Here is a 20,704-nt window from a genome sequence, read left to right as displayed (position 1 = left end):
TTGGTTTTTTTGATGTTGAGCTTCAGACCATATTTTGCGCTCTCCTCTTTCACCCTCATTAAAAGGTTCTTTAATTCCTCCTCGCTTTCTGCCATCAAGGTTGTGTCATCTGCATATCTGAGGTTGTTGATATTTCTTCCGGCAATCTTAATTCCGGCTTGGGATTCATCTAGTCCAGCCTTTCGCATGATGAATTCTGCATATAAGTTAAATAAGCAGGGAGACAATATACAACCTTGTCATACTCCTTTCCCAATTTTGAACCAATCAGTTGTTCCATATCCAGTTCTAACTGTAGCTTCTTGTCCCACATAGAGATTTCTCAGGAGACAGATGAGGTGATCAGGCACTCCCATTTCTTTAAGAACTTGCCATAGTTTGCTGTGGTCGACACAGTCAAAGGCTTTTGCATAGTCAATGAAGCAGAAGTAGACGTTTTTCTGGAACTCTCTAGCTTTCTCCATAATCCAGCGCATGTTTGCTATTTGGTCTCTGGTTCCTCTGCCCTTTTGAAATCAAGCTTGCACTTCTGGGAGTTCTCGGTCCACATACTGCCTAAGCCTGCCTTGTAGAATTTTAAGCATAACCTTGCTAGCGTGTGAAATGAGCGCAATTGTGCGGTAGTTGGAGCATTCTTTGGCACTGCCCTTCTTTGGAATTGGGATGTAGACTGATCTTCTCCAATCCTCTGGCCATTGCTGAGTTTTCCAAACTTGCTGGCATATTGGGTGTAGCACCTTAACAGCATCATCTTTTAAAATTTTAAATAGTTCAGCTGGAATATCATCACTTCCACTGGCCTTGTTATTAGCAGTGCTTTCTAAGGCCCATTTGACTTCACTCTCCAAGATGTCTGGTTCAAGGTCAGCAACCACACTACCTGGGGTGTACGAGACCTCCATATCTTTCTGGTATAATTCCTCTGTGTATTCTTGCCACCTCTTCTTGATGTCTTCTGCTTCTGTTAGGTCCTTACCACTTTTGTCCTTGATTATGGTAATCTTTGTACGAAAAAGGAAAGTAATAGTCCCACTCTATTATGCAGCAGCCCCCCTCCCACCAGAAGCCAAGGTTATCCAGAGCACTGGTTCAGGGGGTCCTGCCTGCTGCTACAGGTCCTCAACCTGTGGAGTGTTTGGTTCATCCTCTGAGGACTCCACCTCTGTTGCTAGGTCAGGGCTAGGCATGACAGGTGATGATAAATACTGGAGTAGAAATTCTAAACTTTAAAAGTTGCAAAGAATCAGTCTGGTTTTAATGTAACATTGGATATCATATTAACACTGTTTCCAAAGATGGCATGTTTTTTGTTGTAGTGGCAGCTGAGTGCTAGCATTGGTGGCTTACCATTAAAGGGTTGTATCCAGCCAAGTTATACTTTGAGTAGACCTACCGAACTTAATGAACCTAAGTTACTCAAGTCCATTAATTTCAGTTTGTGTACTCACAATATGACTAACATTGGATACAGCACATCAACTCTTTATTTCACAGTTAGAGCTTACTGACTCCCAATGTATTATAGAATAAAATTTTGCAAGAAAAAAACGAATCTCTAGTGCTAATTATGAGGTGTGTTAGGAGTATGGTTTTTTATGGTCTTGCCTTGTCTATGGACTATGAAACAGCTAAATTTATTATTAGGATCAGTTTTGGTTCACTACCCAGCCATGCATTTTGCTCTTCTTTCTCTCCCTCTCCTGGAAAAAAAAATATGTTTGCTGATACGCTTTTTTGAAATGAAATTATGCTTTCTTCGCAACAGCCTTTAGGCAGCAGCTTTTTCATCTTTCTTTTGTGCTACTTCCAGCAGACATTTGAAAGCAGGAATATTGCATAAAGATGAGTTAAAAGCCAGTGTGTTTAAGCAATCATATTGCTGTCTCCATTGTCCCAAGGCAGCCGGCCAATTCTTGAGTACGTAAAGGAGGAGAAGGATGGCAGACTTTGAACCTGTCTAGGACCCAAAGAAAAAAATAGACACTGGGGTGGTTGTCTTGAAACTAGGTCACAACCCTGCAAATACTACAAATCTTCCTACTGCTGGCAGCTCCACTAAACTAAATATTATTAATGGAAGTTGGATGTAAGCCTTAACAGGAGTAGAGGCTTGGGTTTAAACTGTAAAAAAGCCTGAGAACACTAGGATCTTTTTAAACAACAACAATCTACCTTTAAAGACCAACAATAATCAGGATTCCTCTCTGTCATGACATTGATACCCCTGCTTTTCTGTTTGCGCCATTTAATTTGTAGCCAGAAGGCCTGCTCCCCAAATATGAGGACAAAACAGTAACACTATATTGTGTGTTGTGTCATCATTACCCACAGGAACTTAAAACTTTTTTCCTTCTTGATTTAAGGAGCCTCTTATGACAGTTCAATAATTCCTCCATTGCAATAATTCCTCCATTGCAAGATTTAGATCTTGGATTCTTTTCTTTTAGAAATACCTAACCAAGTTTGGTTAGTTTTCTTTTAATGGCTCAATACTTGCTTTACTTTACTCAATACTTGAATCAATAGTATTTCACCTTCCTGCCTGAAAATATGTTCGGATAAAGTCTGAGTTTTGAAAAGCTGCCATGCCAAAAGAGGGACTGATATACGTTTTTTGAAATTGATGGTTTTGAGAAAGATGGGTGGGTGGGGGGAAATGGCCATGCTCTTAATTCATTAATCTTGTAAAGTAATGTATACTGTATAATCAAGCCACCCGTTGCATCACAGGTATTTCCCATTTGTTTAGTATATCTGTGAATGTGGTTGTGCATTCGCCTCCTGTGTTACATTCAGTATTGATGCAGTGTTGAAAGGTTTGTTGTAGAAACCTGCCCAGGCAGTAGAGATAAGGAAACTGTTTAAGTACAGACAAACACACGGTGTGTGATGGGGAAGGGTTGTTACCCATTAGTAGATCATCTGCTTTGCAGATCTCAATCTCTGGCATCTCTTGGTATGGCTAGGTATGAAAGTTGGCCAGGTAGATGATGCTGACCTACATAGACCAATGATCTGACAGAGTATAAGGCAGCTTCTTATGTTCTTTCAGCTGAGTGTGCTTGAGCTTCTGCACACGGTAATTTACAGGCAGTGCCTGCAGAAGATAATGGAAAACCAGAGGAGTGTTTGCTTGCAAGAGATCTGCAGTTTATAGTTCAGAAAGTAAAGAAGCACCTAGGTAGCCTGTGCCTCTTATCTCATGTACAAGCACAGGCTGCTAAGGAATACATTCACTATCAGTGTTCCTACCATGGTACTTAAATGACACTACACTTTCTGGAAAAGGGTTCGTTCATGTGCTCCATCTCTACTTCAGATACCAGTTAGTATATTCCTTTTAGAGTTTTAACTTTTTGACATTTAATTTCTTTGGTAGTTGTTACAGCCGTTTCTCTGCATAGAATTTGAACTAAAGGCAACCTTAATGCAATGTGTGAATGCTGCAGAGAATTGTTTGGTTTCTATGGAGATAATTCTATCTCCTTAAAATGTAATGGTCTATCAATACATTTGCTGGGAATGCAGAAACGTGCTTCAGATACCAGGAGTACAGCGAATCACCCACTATTTATTAGAGGTCTTTAAGCATCTGGGCCATTCCATTGTCACGGGTGGGACACTTGGACCATGTTTTTTGGTATTCACACATGCGTAAGAATGTAAATATACATAAAAATTAACAACCAAAATTTGAACTATGTTCTTAATAAGATACTGAACATTTTACTAATTTTTAATTTTTTTATGGATATTTTTGACAATTTTATTAAATGTTAAAGTATTGTCACGGGTGGGACAAAAAAGGACATGGAGCTTGAGATAAGTTTGATTTATGGAAAAACTCTGTGAGTTCGGAGGTGAATCAATTATAAACTCAGCATATCTGTTTAAATCAATGTTTATTGGTTACAACTATGCAATCAGAAATTTAGGTTAAGAAATTTAATGATACAAAATTAAGGAAAAAATGCTGTCACGGGTGGGACAATGAAATGTCACGGGTGGGACGCGTCTGGCATACACTTGATTTAACATACAATTAAGGTTGTTAAAAATGGAATAATTACAAAAAACCTTTTGCTATTACTACACTTACTATCTACCATAGCCTACAAAGTATAATGTTGTATTTACTAAAATTAAAATCGATTTTAAAAAATATTTTCTTCTAGTCCATCTCTGGGCCAATCAACCACTTTCAAACACATCTACATTTTCAGTAAATTCATAAAAAATGTTCCTTCTGACTCGTTTAACATTAGGTTGGGGTAAGATACTAAGAATATGTTCAAACTGCACATATGATATGTCTTTTTCATCAACTTGAAACAGCTTTCCAGAATTGTTAACTGCTCGCATACACATCACCTTGACTTCTCCATCATCTTCAACATTACTTTGGCATATTGCAGCATATCTATATTTAGTAGGCCTGGTTCTTTGTCTTTTTGTAGTTGTTTCAAATTCAACTAAAACATATGTCCCAATAGTCACTCCATCAACGAACGGCTTCAATCCAACCACCGGCACATCTGTTTCATTTGTACAACTTGCTACACCATCTTGTTTTTCTGTGTCACTTTCAGAATCTCTGTAAACATCAGAAACTTTTAACTTGAACAGTTCTGTGAAGACTACGTGGGTGGACTTTTGAAAAGAAGGTCCATAAACTAAACTTCTTTTGTCTTTAGCTTTAAAAAAACAGTTGGACTGCACGTTTGGAATCTTCCTCACCAAAGTCCAGCGCTCGTCTAGCATCGCCATATTTGCACTGATATCAGTAGGTGTTAAAAGGACAAACTTCACTCTCGGTACTGCTTTTTCAGCACATTTAACAAAATCTGAGGCTGAATTGATTACTACTCTCCTTTGTTTTACTGCATTCCAAACTGCTTGCTTAGTTAATCCACCAATCCCATCCACGACACCCTTGCCGTGGGATGTAGCAAAAAAAAAACCATTCCCCATCAACACCAAAGTCTTCAGGCATAAAACACAGATTGGACAGTGTGTACTTATTTTTGAACTGACCAGCACATCCGTCAGAATAGATTTTGACCTTTGTCAGTCTGTTAAATTCTTAAGTTCTTCAATTATGGCTTTTATGCATGCATATACTGAGTATTTGTCGTGGGTTAAGTGATCCGAAACCACGGCAAAAGAACGTACTTTGCCTTGAGTCCAAGCACAACCTGTAAATACTGTGATTTGGTTGTGGGTCCAGTGTGCACTTTGGATTTCATCTTGCGATGTTGCCAAATAGTTTTCAGCAAAATCCACTTGAAGAATCACCTCATCATCAGCTACTGTGTCTTTCATATTTTTGAAAGCTTTAGTTTGTAATCACTTTACAAAGAAGTGCTTCTTAAATTTACTAAATTGATTTTGTAGCTCATTGACAGCTTCTTCTATGGTTCCTTTTGCTTCAAAAACCTTAGGCCGGCTAGAACAGTCATCTTTCCATTGCTTCCAGAAAATCTCAGACGACATGTTTAAGTCTTCATCAATTAGGGTGTGCAAATTAAGTACACACTTTTTGCATTCACCATTCTCATACGTTCTGCAGATGTAGTCTTTCCCATTTTGTGTATTGATTCAAAGGTTATATTATCTGTATTACTGTATGTATTCGCATTAGGGTAAAGTAACGGTAACTGCCTTTATGTTCCAGAAGGAACAGCTACTATTGGTTCATTCAAGCAGCTGCATTTGGCTCCTTAGTCTTATTGGTTTCCACCAAAAGGCAGCTTTGTGGTTGCTTGAGATTGTTCCCTCCAAAATGTATCCCTTTCTAGCTAGTTCCCCTCTCCTCAGTCCCTCAGTCTTGTTTGCCAGAATAAAGAATTGTTACATGAGGAATCTGTCTCCTGTCTGCAGAGAGCTGAAATCACTTGCTGAAATCACTAACTCAAGCTACAACAGTAAAACAAGTTGAAAACTGTCACGGGTGGGACAGAAAAAGAATTATTAAAATTTCATGGTGTTTACATTAATTAACTGCATTTTTATTATTGATAGGTGTGTTATACTCTAATACATACTCCCACAATAAAACAAACATAACCTATAAATTAGTTTTATCACAAAATAAACTTTTGTACCTTTTGCTGTCACGGGTGGGACACTGAAACAGCATCCCATTCAATAATAAAAATAAAATAGAAATAACTTACCTATTTAAAAAATTTCAAGTCCAATGTGTAGACAAAGTTCTTCACTTTAATAATATACCAACAATGACAACCACAATTTTTGTTTATCTTTAAAAAATAATGCCAACCTAAATGAACAAAATTAAGCTACACAATCAGAAAAGTGATACTGAAACTTCAAGCTCAAATTTCTCATGAAAAAAATAATTTTAAATTCTTTTTTTCTTTGGAATATTGAACTTTAATATGTTTAGTTAATGAAACTATAAGTAAAATAAGTATATTTTAAAAATAATTTTTTTCTTATCAGGCTCATTTTTCACGGAATGGCCCATCTACTGTAGTTCCATTTGGGTTGAAGCATTGCCAAAACTTGTACAAGAAGCCCTGGGCTCTTGAGTCCTGGTTCATATCTGCAGGCATAACGACAGATCAGGGAATACTGAAGTCTGGTCTATATAGCATGGGGTGGTGGGATATTTATTTATTTAGATTATGTTTATGATTATCATTATCAATAGAATATTTTAGACTGTGGTGGAAAATCACATGTTTAATTGTTCCTTTCCCAAGCAAAATTTCCCTGTACAGTAATTAGAAAACTGGCACAATTAGGAAATGGTCTTTGATAAAAACTGGTATCTGCATGGGATCAATTCCAATCTGTTACCGCCGAGGATTTGGACAGGCTGCTTGGATGAGTGAAACCGACCACCTGTCTCCTTGATCCTTGCCCATCCTGGCTCATAAAAGCGAGCCGGGAAGGGCTGAGCGATGGGCTCCTCGGGGTGGTGAATGCTTTTCTCTGTGAGGGAGCCTTCCCAGACCTGCTGAAAGAAGTGGTTATTAAACTGCTTCTTTAAAAAAGCTGGTCCTGAATGACCTACATTGGCTCCCAGTAAGTTTCCGGGCACAATTCAAAGTGTTGGTGCTGACCTTTAAAGCCCTAAATGGCCTCAGCCCAGCATACTTGAAGGCTCCGTATCTACCCCCATCGTTCACTGAGGTCCAACGCTGAGGGCCTTCTGGGGGTTCCCTCACTGCGAGGTTACAGGGAACCAGGCAGAGCGCCTTCTCGGTAGTGGCACCCGCCCTGTGGAACGCCGTCCCATCAGAAGTCAAAGAAATACAGTCAAACCTTGGTTTACGTCTACCTTTGTTTGCGACCGCTTGGGCGAGCGACTGCCGCGGACCCGGAAGTGTTTACATCCGGGTTGCGCGGCGTCGGATGCGCAGACGTGATCTGCACAGCTCACGCATGCACAGAAGCGATCTGCACAGCACGTGCGCGCTCAGAAGCACTCTATCGGCGCTTTGCGCACGCACAGAAGCATGCCTTCAGGGAGCTACTGCTTCGGCGAGCGACCACCTCCGCGGAACGGATTGCAGTTGCAAACCAAGGTACCACTGTAAACAATTATCTGACTTTTAGAAGACATCTGAAGGCACCTCTGTTTAGGGAAGCTTTTAATATTTGATGAATTATTGTATTTTAATATTTTGCTGGAAGCCACCCAGAGTGGCTGGGGAAACCCAGCCAGATGGGTGGGGTATAAATAAATTATTATTGTTATTGTTATTTATTATTGAAGAGGCTTCTATATTCATTAAAAATTTAAAATAAAAATAAAATAAAAGCCCTACTGGACCAGACAAAATGTATGTTTACTCCGAGAAGATCTCTCATTTTTGCTACCCACCAATTTATATACAGAGGCATATTATAATCTGCCCTGGGAGCCTATTGAATGGTGGGATACAAATTCTTAAGCAAATAATATTGCTTCCAGCTAGAGGTCCCTTGTTTTGTGATGACCAGTGGTCCCCAAGTCTCATATCTGTCTGTTCGTAGCTTTACATACCATCTTACTGTGCTGCATGGATGCTGAATGTCTGAATTTGCACATGAGGCAACCTTAAAGATAAATATGGGATCACTTAGTCATCAATGATGTTGTACTCTTCAAGTGGTGAAAAGGTATGTATAGTCAATCACTCTTGATTTTTGTGGAAAAGATCTGACAGTATTAACACAAGTGTGGTGTGTGTGTGTGTGTGTGTGTGTGTGTGTGTGTGTGTGTGTGTATGTAAAGGGAAACACCCTCATAAGTGAATTCTTTTTTTTTTATCATAACATGTCTCTGTTCTTCTAAAGGACAAAGATTGAACTACATTCCTAGACTAGGAGACAGATATACATCATATGGCTTTCACTTCTCATGAAATTCTGAGTATTTCTTTCTGACTCTTCAGTCATCGTCTTTAGCCCTCCCAGTCCATTGTTGTTCAACGTGCTAACCTGGAATCCTAGTTAGGAACCCAGAAGAGTGGAATTTATTTTTTTCAGGTGTAAAAGACCTTGTAAACTATTCTAGCCCTAAAAGTCAGCAATTGCATTCTTAAATTTTTTTAATGTGTTTGCTAAGGAAAACATAATATTTATTTCAAAACAAGATTGTTCTTATATATATATTACAGTATGCTATGAATTTATAGAATTTATACACAAAAATGCCTAACATAGTAAAAGGAATGACCCTCCCCACTGTCCAAGAGGCCATCAATTGTTTTAATTAGCTTAAGGCTAATTAAACCTAAGATTTTTTTCTAGTACAGCAAAAAATTCCCATTTTTAAATATTTTTTTAACAAATTGTGGGTTTTGTAATGCATTTAAGGAAATATAATGTGGACATATCACTCACCCACCTTTATTTAATCTTTAGACTCAGCATAGAATTTAGCCTTGAATTGCTTCGTCCTAGAAGCTGAATAAGAAGCTCCACTTTTGAACAACTCACTCAAAGGTTTTGCAAAAGATAAAACTTTGCCCTTTGAAAGTAGGCAAGATAATGTCATGTGAAAAGTTCAAAAATAGAACGTGTCATTCCTCAAATATTTTGTTTATTCCAGACATCAGAAAACTCCGCATTTCAAAGAATCATCTTTTGATACATGCTAGTCTTGTGACCATTTAATTGATTTGTTTTTCCAGTTCAGTTATAAAATACAGTATTGGATTAGTTGCCCACTCCATAGTTCTGCATGTGCAGTAGTGATTTGCAGATCTGTATAAATGGTTGTTGCCATATTTCTGTCTTGAGAGAGAAAGGAAGAATGTGCCATCTTGGGTAAAGTCAAACTATCAGAGAGTTGCAGCACCTGCTGTAGCTGTAGAAACCAGTACGAGAGAGACATGTTTTATTGCAGCTTGGGCAGATGCAAGGGTGTCCAGATTCCTTATTAAAGATACACCATGGTGTTTCTTCGCTCTCCCTCTGTTAAATGAATTCTTATACTCTTCCTGATAGGGTATCATATGTGATTTCCATGAATGCAGCATCAAGACAAGCAGCCTGCCATTGTGAAGTGGATATCTCTGTATTGAGAGTCTCTTGTACAGATCTTGATGGCAATGAATTTTGTACACCTACAGCAGGCTTTTGTGTTTGCTTTCCTGTACTGAGGTCAGCACTCTCTTGCACAAGGATTGTTGGTTATGGTTTGCCATTTATACAGTTAGGCATTTATTTATTTCAATGAATATTCTTAAATTATTGAATAACTTCATTCAGATCTTTCTGTAGAGGAAACCTTTGGAGTAGTGGTGAGACTTGGTTTAGACTTCGTCTTAGTACAAAATGTTTGGTGTTTTTTTTAAAAAATAAAAGAATAGTTGCAATCAATATTGGATCATGGCTGCATTTTACATGCAAGGAGATAACCTCTTGCCTAGCATATCTCATCTTAAACTGCTGCTCTTGCTGAGCCAGATAAAATCGATGGCAAGCAGGTATTTTACAAATTTATTTTCAACGTGAAGGAAGATGAATTCTCTAGAGTAAATTACAACCAGGATTCAGTGCACGGCTAATCATGGCAACCTTCTGTGTACTGCCTTTAAAACAGATAAATCTAACAATTATCTAACAATTACGGTAAGTTACAGTACATTTGCAACATAAACATTATAGCTCTCCTTCTCATTTTACATATATGGAAAAGGACTAATAGCATCCGTGAAGCTGGAGGATATTATGCACATAATGTATATATAATCTTGTATTTGTTATCAAATATCAATATTTAATATTTGGGTCATAGTGGCATGTCATGGTAACAGAAATAATCTTACCTGTGGAATATAATAATTGATTTAGGTAGTCAGGGCAAGTAATTTTTGACTGCACTTGCATCAACTATCATAACTGATGCAGAGTGATACGCGCCACGAAGTTGTAGCATTCAGATTTAATGATTAGATCTAGCCATTCTGGTTGTAGAATTGTGTAAGGGCCTACCACATACATCTTGGAGCTCATTGGATCATACCTTTTATTTAATTGTGTCTTTGAATTCAGTTTTTATACTAGAGGCATTGTCTGAAAAGAGGTCCTTTAATGTTACTTTCTATCTCTCTTGCTTTTTTTGCAGAATTGTATTTCAAAGTAAGCTAGTCTTATTGTTTAGACTATTTTGAATTTGAAATGTTCATTTGTGTACAGATTCATTGGTTTCCTGTTACACTGCAGAGGAAGGCTTTTTGGTGAGATATAGTCTTACTATTTGGGGGAAGCATTTTATGCTTGTATTATGGATCTATAATCGTCTGCACTTTCTAGGCTTCCTCCAGTGATGAGCACCACAGGTGATGGCAATACCTTTTTCAAGGACTTGCTTAACACGTTTAAGCTTTAGAAGGTAGCTAATTGCTCAGAATCCATAAGTTAATAAAATACGTAATTCACAAACAACTGAAAAGTAATAGCTGTAGACTTGGTCGTTCCTTTGAATGTATTGGCTTTGGAGATCATCTCACAAATGTGAAGAACAACCTGGAGATTATTTTTGCAATTCCATTTTTAAAGTATTGCATTTAATGCATGAATATAAATGCATACTGTACTTGTATGCTTTGGAACAGGCTCCTCATCTTCCTTTTAGGAGCTCCTACACAGATATACAAGGAGATGACATCAGGTCTCCTTTCTGATAACAGCAAATCTAAGAGTCCCCTCTACTGCTGTGGAGTACTATTTCGAAACTTGAGAGGTTTAGAACAACCACTCTATTACATTTGAATAAAGTCTGCTGTCTGAGAACAATTGAAATAAATTGGATTTGAAGTAATAAAATCAGGATAGACACTTTGAGGAATAATGTTATTTTAAAGGTAAAGGTAAAGGGGCCCCTGACCATCAGGTCCAGTCGTGTCCGACTCTGGGGTTGCGCGCTCATTTCGCTCTATAGGCCGAGGGAGCCGGCGTTTGTCCGCAGACAGCTTCCGGGTCATGTGGCCAGCATGACAAAGCTGCTTCTGGTGAACCAGAGCAGCGCACGGAAACGCCGTTTACCTTCCCGCCGGAGCGGTCCCTATTTATCTACTTGCACTTTGATGTGCTTTCGAACTGCTAGGTGTACAGGAGCTGGGACCGAGCAACGGGAGCTCACCCCATTGCAGGGATTCGAACCGCCGACCTTCTGATCAGCAAGCCCTAGACTCTGTGTTTTAACCCACAGCGCTGGGTCCCTAATGTTATTTTAGAAAGTGTTTATACCAGTAGTCTTATACATGAAGGCAACACCTTGAAATGAATTATACCAAGGCTAGATAGAGATTCTTTTGTGCTTCAACAACAAAAAATGGTGTTGGCCCACCATTTTGGAGATATTCATTTCCCAATGAAAATAATAATTTTATGAATGAACTACATAGTTCATGGCCATGGGATCGGATCATAAGACTTAAGGAGGTAGCAAAATTCATGCTGATTGCTGGAAAAGTAAAGACCTGAGAAATGTGTGTTATTGAACTACTGAATATTGCCTCCACTGGTTCAGGGATAGCGTATGGTTTTACCAATTGGATTTTCCAAGTCTTATACTAATACACATTGTTCTATGAAACAATTATGTAAGGCATGCTACAGTAAGATGACTTAAATTGACCATAATTTATTTAATTTTGCCTCATCTAATTTTAAATAAATGGAAATCAATACTTTGTAACAGAAATCAGTGGCTGGACAGTAAGACTTAGTGATGTGGCATTTAGGCTGATAAAGTTTACATAAGGCTTTCATCAAGACTTCCAGATCTGTACTTTCCCCTTTATTTATTTATTTCTATTATGCTGCTGTTTATTTTTATTTAAATACTGCAGTGTAATTTGTGCCTTTTCACAATACGTGTATTCAATGTTTCAGAATAAATGGCACTTAAATACTTATTATTATATGATTATAAAACACTAAGGAGTCAAAGTAAATGTTACGATACTTGGTGAAACATGATTAAAGGTGGGAAGAGTGTTCAGGAAGGATTTGCAGGTAAGAGGGAGGATGCTTAATTTCTCCTATGTCCACTCATTCTTGCCAGCATACTTGTTCAGTTTGCACCTTAACTGGGTTCTCTTCTATTATTAGAGTGTTGTTGGAAACCTTTTAATGCAGTAATTTATATGGGAGAATTGGAGGGTTGGAGATGGTTAACCAAATGCATCTCATGTCCTATGTTAATCGTACAACTGGAGCTGGAAACATGGTCTAACTAACCCCACCCTCCGGTAATGCTTTGTTGGGCCTTAGCAATGGTACCTTATCAAGTTATTTAATAGATATTTTCCCTTTTCTCCCGTAGATATGTGTCACAAAGATGTCTACACGGAATTGCCAAGGAATGGATTCTGTGATCAAGCCCTTGGACACAATTCCAGAAGACAAAAAAGTCAGAGTTCAGAGGACACAGAGCACTTTTGATCCATTTGAAAAGCCAAATAATCAAGTGAAGAGGGTCCATTCAGAGAACAATGCCTGCATTAACTTCAAGACTTCATCCACTGGGAAAGAATCTCCTAAAATCAGACGACATTCCAGTCCTAGCTCTGTAAGTCCAGACATGCCATATTTATCTCAGCTAAATTTTCCATCCAAGTTCCAAATGTTTTGGTGCTTTTAATAGCAATGTCACTTAAAGCGGCATGCTGGGATTGTGTGTATTTTTAAAAGAGCCATATCTCTCTGCTTTCATTATGTGCAATTTTAGTCTTAGATAAACATGATCCAGATTGGTTCAGTATCATATTGTTTTCCATTGAATAAGCTATGTTCTCAGAAGGTTGTTATCCTTGTTTTAGCATCCTCTGCAACCGTTATGAATTCTATCCATCTAACATAAAAAGTAAATTGTTTGTTAATACTAGGAAACATCTAGTTTGGGGTGTTTCTTGTTAGTTTAGAAGATTAATAGAGATTTTTTTTATTAATTATATACCACAGTTCAAATTTTGGAGGGTGGCGGGCTAGTTAATTTTAAAACTGTGTGCTGCCTTTTCATGAGAAACATTTCACAACAAAATGAAAATTAAAAGCTTACTATTCTTGTCAGAAGTTAGAAATTTTGTTTGGGGAACACTGGATTGGCAACGCTGAACCTTTGTCAAACAGTGCATTATGACCGAACAAATATTTCTCAAATCACAATAGTTTGTGAAATCACAAAGCAGACAAAGCTCTCAGAACATGTTATGCTTTCCCCATGTGGTGTATTATCTTTTTAAAGTAGTGATAAATGAAATGTCATCCTTGCTTATGACTGGTGTGCCAGCAGTTGTCCCTGAGGTGTCCTGCCAAATTATTGTATGTGAAAGTGGCATTTTATTTCTCACTATTGCATAAATCTCCAGTAATGTGACCTTTGAGGTAAAGAATACAAATTATAGAAAAATGAAAATGCTATCTAATTACTTACAGCTAATAATAATAGAATTTTCATTTTCTAGCTTAGCTGGAAGAAAAAAATGTTTAAGGTTGACTAGTATCACTTGAGATTTCTCAGAGAGTTGCTTCTGAGCCACGTTGGATAAATGTGCCTTCACCCTCTTGCCTAAATAGCCTTTCTATCTAGAAGAGACATCAATTTACAAACGTCCTTAGTGTTTATTCCAGACACCACAATGTTACTGTGATATGCAAGATAGCTTGTATTTTACACAAACAGGTGATCCCATGTACTTAACTCTTCAGTTTGACAAGCTGTAAAAAAAGGCTTGCATGAATAGAACACAAAGGGTTGAATTTATTTGTCCTTTACTTTCAGATTTTCTTTTTATTGCTGTGAAATTAGTTCTCTTGAGGACAAAAGATCTTCAGTATTGATACTGAAATTCTTCTACAGAGGCACTGTGAGCGTGTTTATTGCTCCATGGATAATTTTATATTGAGATTTAATATCCTGTGGACATGTCATATCCCTAGACACAATTTCAGAACTAGATATTTTAAGCATAACATTAGCATCCTGTTACTTTATGAAAAATAAATATGAATCTAAGAGCATGTGCAAATATAACCGGTAGAAGTATTTTCCCCCCCCCCCACAACAAAGCATTGTTTTTCCAAACTTAGGAGGGAGTAAAACCCACAAGTGGCAACTACATTCACACAAAGGCTTTCAGTAAAACTGATGGAATTTCACTGACTTTTTGTGCACCCAAAGTGATGTAATAGCCTTATTTTTTAAATTCATGTTAAATGATTGAGGGTGTATTTTAATTAGTTTGACTGACAATGCAGTACCAGGAAATTGTATTCTGAATTAATATGTGGGAAGGGAAGTTGGCAATGTCTCTGTAGGACTAGGCTCCCCACCCGCTAATCATGTATATGTAACCAAGAAATGATCTGTATGTTGCACTAGCTATAGAGATGCCAATCCAACCTACCAAAGTTCCAATGCTCCTTTTTAGTGCTGTGACAAAAAATTCTCCTGCATTTTTTTGACCATTTGCCATCAGTTAATGATAAAAAATTAATTATTATTAATGGGAAGAGAAAGCTTCAGCGAAATTATCCAGAAGTTATCGGGGCCTGAGTGAAACCTGTTTCTTCACAGGGAGTCCAACCCCTTCCAGAATGGATACTCCCCAACTCCTGGACATGTCAGTCATTCACCCAAAGAGTCTTTGACAGTTTTCAGATGTGGGGGTTATTGTGTTGGTTTTACTGGTTGTAATACTTTCAGCATATCTAATTATTTTATGTGTACAAGTGTGATTGGACAGACTAAAAGTAAATATTTAGGCTTTAAAGGTGGGACTTTGCTGTAAGGGCCTCTGTGCAGGACCAGAAAACCCGTTAACAAGGCTCATATTTTTATTTGTAATTAAAAGAAATAGTAGCTTGTAATGATTTTGTGTTACTTGTTACAGCCTTCTTAGTTGGAAAACTTTATGTATTTGTATTTAACAGTTGCGTCTCTAACCTTGGACACTGACATTTATCTGAGAATTTTGCAGGCAAACTAGGTTTCTTCTACCACTGGAGAAATTGACTAATTTCTCATAAGGCTGTATGGAAAATACTTAAGATGCAGACAAAAGATTAATTGAAGAGAAATTAATGGTGCTGTTTTTGGAATCTAAGCAGGAATGCACTCCCCTTGAACTTTGGAGGCTGCTGAAAGATATCCATGTCAGAAGGTGGAGGGATGCAAAGTTATTTTCAGTCAGTTTCTTTAGTCAAATAAATTATTAGTTTTCCAGTATTTTCAGTCAGATTCTTGCCTTTGATAGAGAACAGCCTCTGCTTGCATGGCTCCTCCCTCTTTCAAATTTCGAACTGTTTTTTTAAAAATCTTACTGCTAAACAAACAAGCTTTTCCTACCTCCAACCCACTCATTTTATGATCCCCCTGACTGTTATTTTCTGAAGTCTGTCAGGGGCACTTCTTTAAAAGGCTTTTTATGTGTACTCTAATTTTAAAAAATAAATAATAGTGTTAGCTGTAGAGATGCACGGGCACTTAAATGTTGCCTATGTTGACAAAATAAATAGGAGCGGAGGCCCAGATCTTTACAGTTGTCCTTTGTGAACTTTACCCAGTGAAGGAGGCAGTTTAAAAACATTTATAAATGTTTTTAATGATACGTAAATAAAATTAAATGTGCATTTAAGCTGACACAAGGCACATGTGGGTTTTGGGTTGGTCTTTTTCTTTTTTTTTGTAGTTTCGTACAAACTACAGTTTAAAAAGGCTTCCTGAGGTGGTGTTATTTTACCCTCTTAAGTGTTCTAATCTGTTCTTTGAAAAGCTTAAAAATACCCCAGAGGCTGTTTCTGAGGTAAAGTCCATAAGTGGGGGGGGGGGGTTACACACAAGCGTTGTCACCTTTGTAATGGGAAACACCGCTCATGAATTCTCAGGACATGAAGCCCCCCCTCAGCCCTTCTGTTTCAGAAGAGGCATGTGTTTCAAGGGCAGGGGAATCAGCCACCATCTTGAGTTCTGGAGCAGGGGGACCAGATGCCATTTCCAGCAAGGTGTCTGAACCCTCTGTTGGAAAACCTGAGGAATGCAGGAAAGAAATCAGCGTAAGTCCATAGAGTACATAAATAAGACCCAGCCCTTTCCTGGTCATTTGAAGTAACTGCTATTCTTTCGTCCTTTAACTCAAATTACGACCACTCATTCAGAAGCCTTGCATATCCTACGAGCATGGATTAAGATATATTTTTTTGGGGGGGGGGGGATAATAATTTTTGCAGACACCTTAAAAAAATGACAGTCGATTAAATCTTTCATGTGTCTCACTAGATCCTTCTGGGTTCTTCGTAGCAGCATACAGTGCTTTGTAGAAGGGCTACACTTCCATTGTCTTACCAAGTATATTTGGTGCTGAATAATGAATTGCACAGGTCCTTAGGCCTGTTTTCCTATTTATGTATATGCACCTGTCTGAAAAAGTTGCATGAGGGAATTTCTTCCCCTGTATTGAATAATGTGCAGATCAAAACAGGGATTGCTTGATAAATAATATACAAATGGTCAAACATATACAAATGGTCACGGGAATAAAGTAGTTAATTAATCAGTTAACAATTAAAAAGTGCTAACTTTTGACTAACTGGTTGACATTTTCAGCTGTCAACTTTTTGACGTAGGGTATACTAGTTAAAAATTACAAGCAAAGTATTTGGTTGAAAATTAAAATCTGGCTGTTTAATAACATTTCTGTTATTAAAACTACAGTGGACGCTCGGGTTGCGAACGTGATCCATGCGGGAGGCATGCTTGCAACCCACGTCTGTGTGTCTGCGCATGCGTGGGTTGCGATTCAGCACTTCTGCACATGCGCAAACGGAATTTAGTGCTTCTGCGCATGCGTGTGTGCCGAAACCCAGAAGTAACCCGGGTACTTCCGGGTTCGGCGCAGAGCGCAACCCGAAAAGACGCAACCTGAAGCATCTGTAACCCAAGGTATAACTGTAAATGGTTTAGTCTTAGCCACAAATGACATAGTGACTACCGTGTTTCTCCAAAAATAAGACACCGTCTTACATTTATTGTTCATCAAAAAAAAAAAACACACACGGTGGCTTATTTTCAGGGGATGTCTTATTTTTTTTATTAAGTATGGTACACTATCACTATGGCTTATTTTCAGGGTATGGCTTATTTTTTGGGGTATGGCTTATTTTCGGGGTATGGCTTATTTTTGGAGAAACACGGCACCAGGCAAGCCTGTGTCTGTTCACAGGATTGCCACTGGCTCTCAAATCCAGCATTGAGACTCACAGTGTTCAGTAACTAATTGGCATGTGGAACAGGACCTTAAAGAAAAACATTGAGTACTTTTTCAGTATTCTATAGCTGTTGCTAAAAGTCACTGTATTTATTAGAACTAGTCTAATATGAGGAATTTCAGTGATAGACAAATAATAAATACAGTATTTAGTTGAACAAGCCAGCGTGCTTAGCAATTGGCCAGTTATTTGTAAACCAGAATCCCTATTTCATATACAGTGCTAAGCCAGGATTGTTTGAAAGCAAAATGTATCCCAGGACAGAAAATAATGTAAAATGTACAAAAATGTTATATTTTTATCCCCTCAAAAGGACATGTAAAGTGAGAGGGATAGTAGGGAGACCCAAAGGCTAATTTTAGATGCATAGGGTAGTGTATTAATCTAGTCAATGAAGAGGAAAAGACAATCATATCAAAAGTCTAATGTTTCATGGTGTTTTTCTTTGACAATCAGGAGTTGCAATATTGGTTAAGATTATGTTTTACTTTAAAAGTGTAAGGCCAAGAGGGAGGAGAAGTGTGGTTTGAAGAGGAAAGCAAGCAGATCAGGAGTTCACCGGCAACCGATGCCCAAGGGCTCCCAGAAACCTAGATTTGGCCCTGGTTTTTATGCCCACATCTTTCCAGCCTGGCAAGCAAAATGTATTATTGTAGTAGAAGAAAACATTGCAGTCCGTCAAAAGCACTTCAGGAGAGTGCAGAGCAGGGCTGCTAAACCTTAGGATGGAAATATGGCCTAGGGTAAAGTATGGACCATAGGTTCCCTTCCCCAACTTGTCAAGAAACATTTGACATAAATGTTTAGAAATCAATCCATACTCAAAAACTTGGCTTTGATTCCCTGTCCCGTTAAATGTATCAAAGCTTTTTGCAATGTTCTGGTTGCCTTGAGAACGAAGGACTTCATTGTTATATGCCAAGGACAATGATGTTGAATAAGTTCCATCTAAATATGAGCACTCCAGATGATCAGTGCCGATTTAAACAGTATTAATGTATCACTGGAGATATTGGAAAGTGTTAGTTCATACAGAATGAAATTTGGGTTTTCTGCCTACTGAGCAAGTTTATAGCGTTTACATATACGGTGGTACCTCTGGTTAAGAACTTAATTCGTTCCGGAGGTCCATTCTTAACCTGAAACTGTTCTTAACCTGAGGTACCACTTTAGCTAATGGGGCCTCCTGTCACTGCCGCACGATTTCTGTTCTCATCCTGAAGTAAAGTTTTTAACCCGAGGTACTACTTCTGGGTTAGTGGAGTCTGTAACCTGAAGCACCACTGTACATTGCTAAATGGCTTGTGACCCAATGGAGTGCTTGTCCCTGTACCAGCTAACCCAGACATGGAGGTCAGCAGAGTGGGCCCTAGTCAGTGATCTATCAACAGGGATGGGTTTCTGTAGTGGTGCCTGATTGTGGTATTCTCTTCCCCTGGTGGAGTGGTTGGCTTCTTATTTTGTTGGGCTTCTGGTACCAGATAAAAAACATCTGTCATCAAGACCTTTGGACGAGCTGATTAGACTGCTCAGGGCCTGGAGTACAGGGATTATTGTGTCTGCAGATGTGCTTCTGTTTGTTTCCCTTCTTTTTACATTTTTGTTCTACTGTTTGAAATTTTGTCTTAATTTATTTGTATTTTATAATTGGGACACACCTAGATGAAGAGTGGTTTAGAAGTTCAGTGAATAATAATAAAAGTTACTTTGGTTATGCTGTCTAGTGAATAAAGCATGCTCAATTGGTCATCTTGGTACAGCTGTTCGTTAATCTCATATTTATAGAAATTCTGCAACAAATCCAAATTTCATTCTTCTGTATGGGCTAAGTCTTTCTGACAACTCCACTGATATAGGAATACTGTTGAAATAGGCAGTGACCATCTGGAGTGCTGAGTGATATTTAAATGGATGTTGTTAGACATTGCCCTTGGTACCTGACAATGTCAGGCATTAAATATCCAAATTTTAATCTCATTAGTTTTGGTAATAACAGTTGTTCTTCATAGGGTTGGCTCAACACAGTTAATGGTAGTGTGTGAGTGCTGGAAATTTTATCTCTCTGTTTCTTTTCTTACTTAGCCAACAAGTCCCAAGTTTGGAAAAGCAGACTCTTATGAAAAACTGGAAAAACTGGGAGAAGGCTCATATGCCACAGTATATAAAGGGAAAAGCAAGTAAGTACATTTGTATCATGCACATATACATACTTGTGATGCAGACCAGCTGCTTCATAAAAAATTCCACTATTTTTAAATAAAATATAGTGTGAGGTAGGAGTAGTAGGTAACCATTTTGAATTGTTTTTTAGATTGAACTTTAAATCTAGTGTTTTTAATATGTAGAGAGAATGAAGAAGGGTATTAGATATAAGCTTCTTCCCATTTCCCATTATTGTTGTGCTAAGTGTAGGATATTACTAAGTGTAGTAATTCCAAAATAGCAATATTGGCAGGCCTGTGACCTACAGTTATGTTTTGGAAGAAAATGCTTTTAGTTTGTTGAACCATTTATATAACACTTTCCATTCCAGTTGTGTTGTAGTCATGGTTTCTGGCTGCAGCCCATTATTTTTCTGAACTAAGAGGTTATACACAAAGTAAATTTTCAAGAGAAAAGACAATTATTGGAAAAGTTTTATGTTAATGTTATTTTATCATAGTGAGGTGGTAGGTGTGCATCTGCCCATGTATGTTATGTATATACGGTACATACATATGTGGGCCCATTTTATGCAGCTGTTTGCCCACCGAGAAAGAGGGAAAACTTTGTAAAAAAAAAAGTGTCTGCACATGTCCAACTATCAGCACGTAGGACATGCCTCAGCCTTACTTGCCTCTGCTTGCTTGAAATCAGACCACATGCTAAATTGCAACATGCCTTTCCAAAGCCTTTCAGACCCATAAAACATAAAGGGAGGAAGCACAGCTTCAGCATGTTTTTTTACATGTGGCTTCTCTTGTCAGCC

The 20,704-nt window shown here is 38.1% G+C and overlaps 1 protein-coding gene across 3 annotated transcripts in view; it reads left to right on the top strand.

The window, feature by feature from the left end:
• The window catches only part of CDK14 (cyclin dependent kinase 14), a 237,490-nt gene that overhangs the window by 63,435 nt on the left and 153,351 nt on the right, over nucleotides 1-20,704 (top strand). For all 3 annotated transcript variants that reach the window (XM_060280771.1, XM_035129982.2, XM_035129984.2), the window contains 2 exons: nucleotides 12,794-13,039; nucleotides 19,819-19,913. In XM_060280771.1, the coding sequence (XP_060136754.1) occupies nucleotides 12,794-13,039; nucleotides 19,819-19,913 (341 nt within the window). The remainder of the gene's footprint in view (nucleotides 1-12,793; nucleotides 13,040-19,818; nucleotides 19,914-20,704) is intronic.

The sequence above is a fragment of the Zootoca vivipara genome, chromosome 12, assembly GCF_963506605.1.
Source record: "Zootoca vivipara chromosome 12, rZooViv1.1, whole genome shotgun sequence".
NCBI lineage: Eukaryota > Metazoa > Chordata > Lepidosauria > Squamata > Lacertidae > Zootoca > Zootoca vivipara.
Note: the sequence above shows the minus strand (reverse complement) of the source record. Positions and strands in the feature narration are given on the sequence as shown.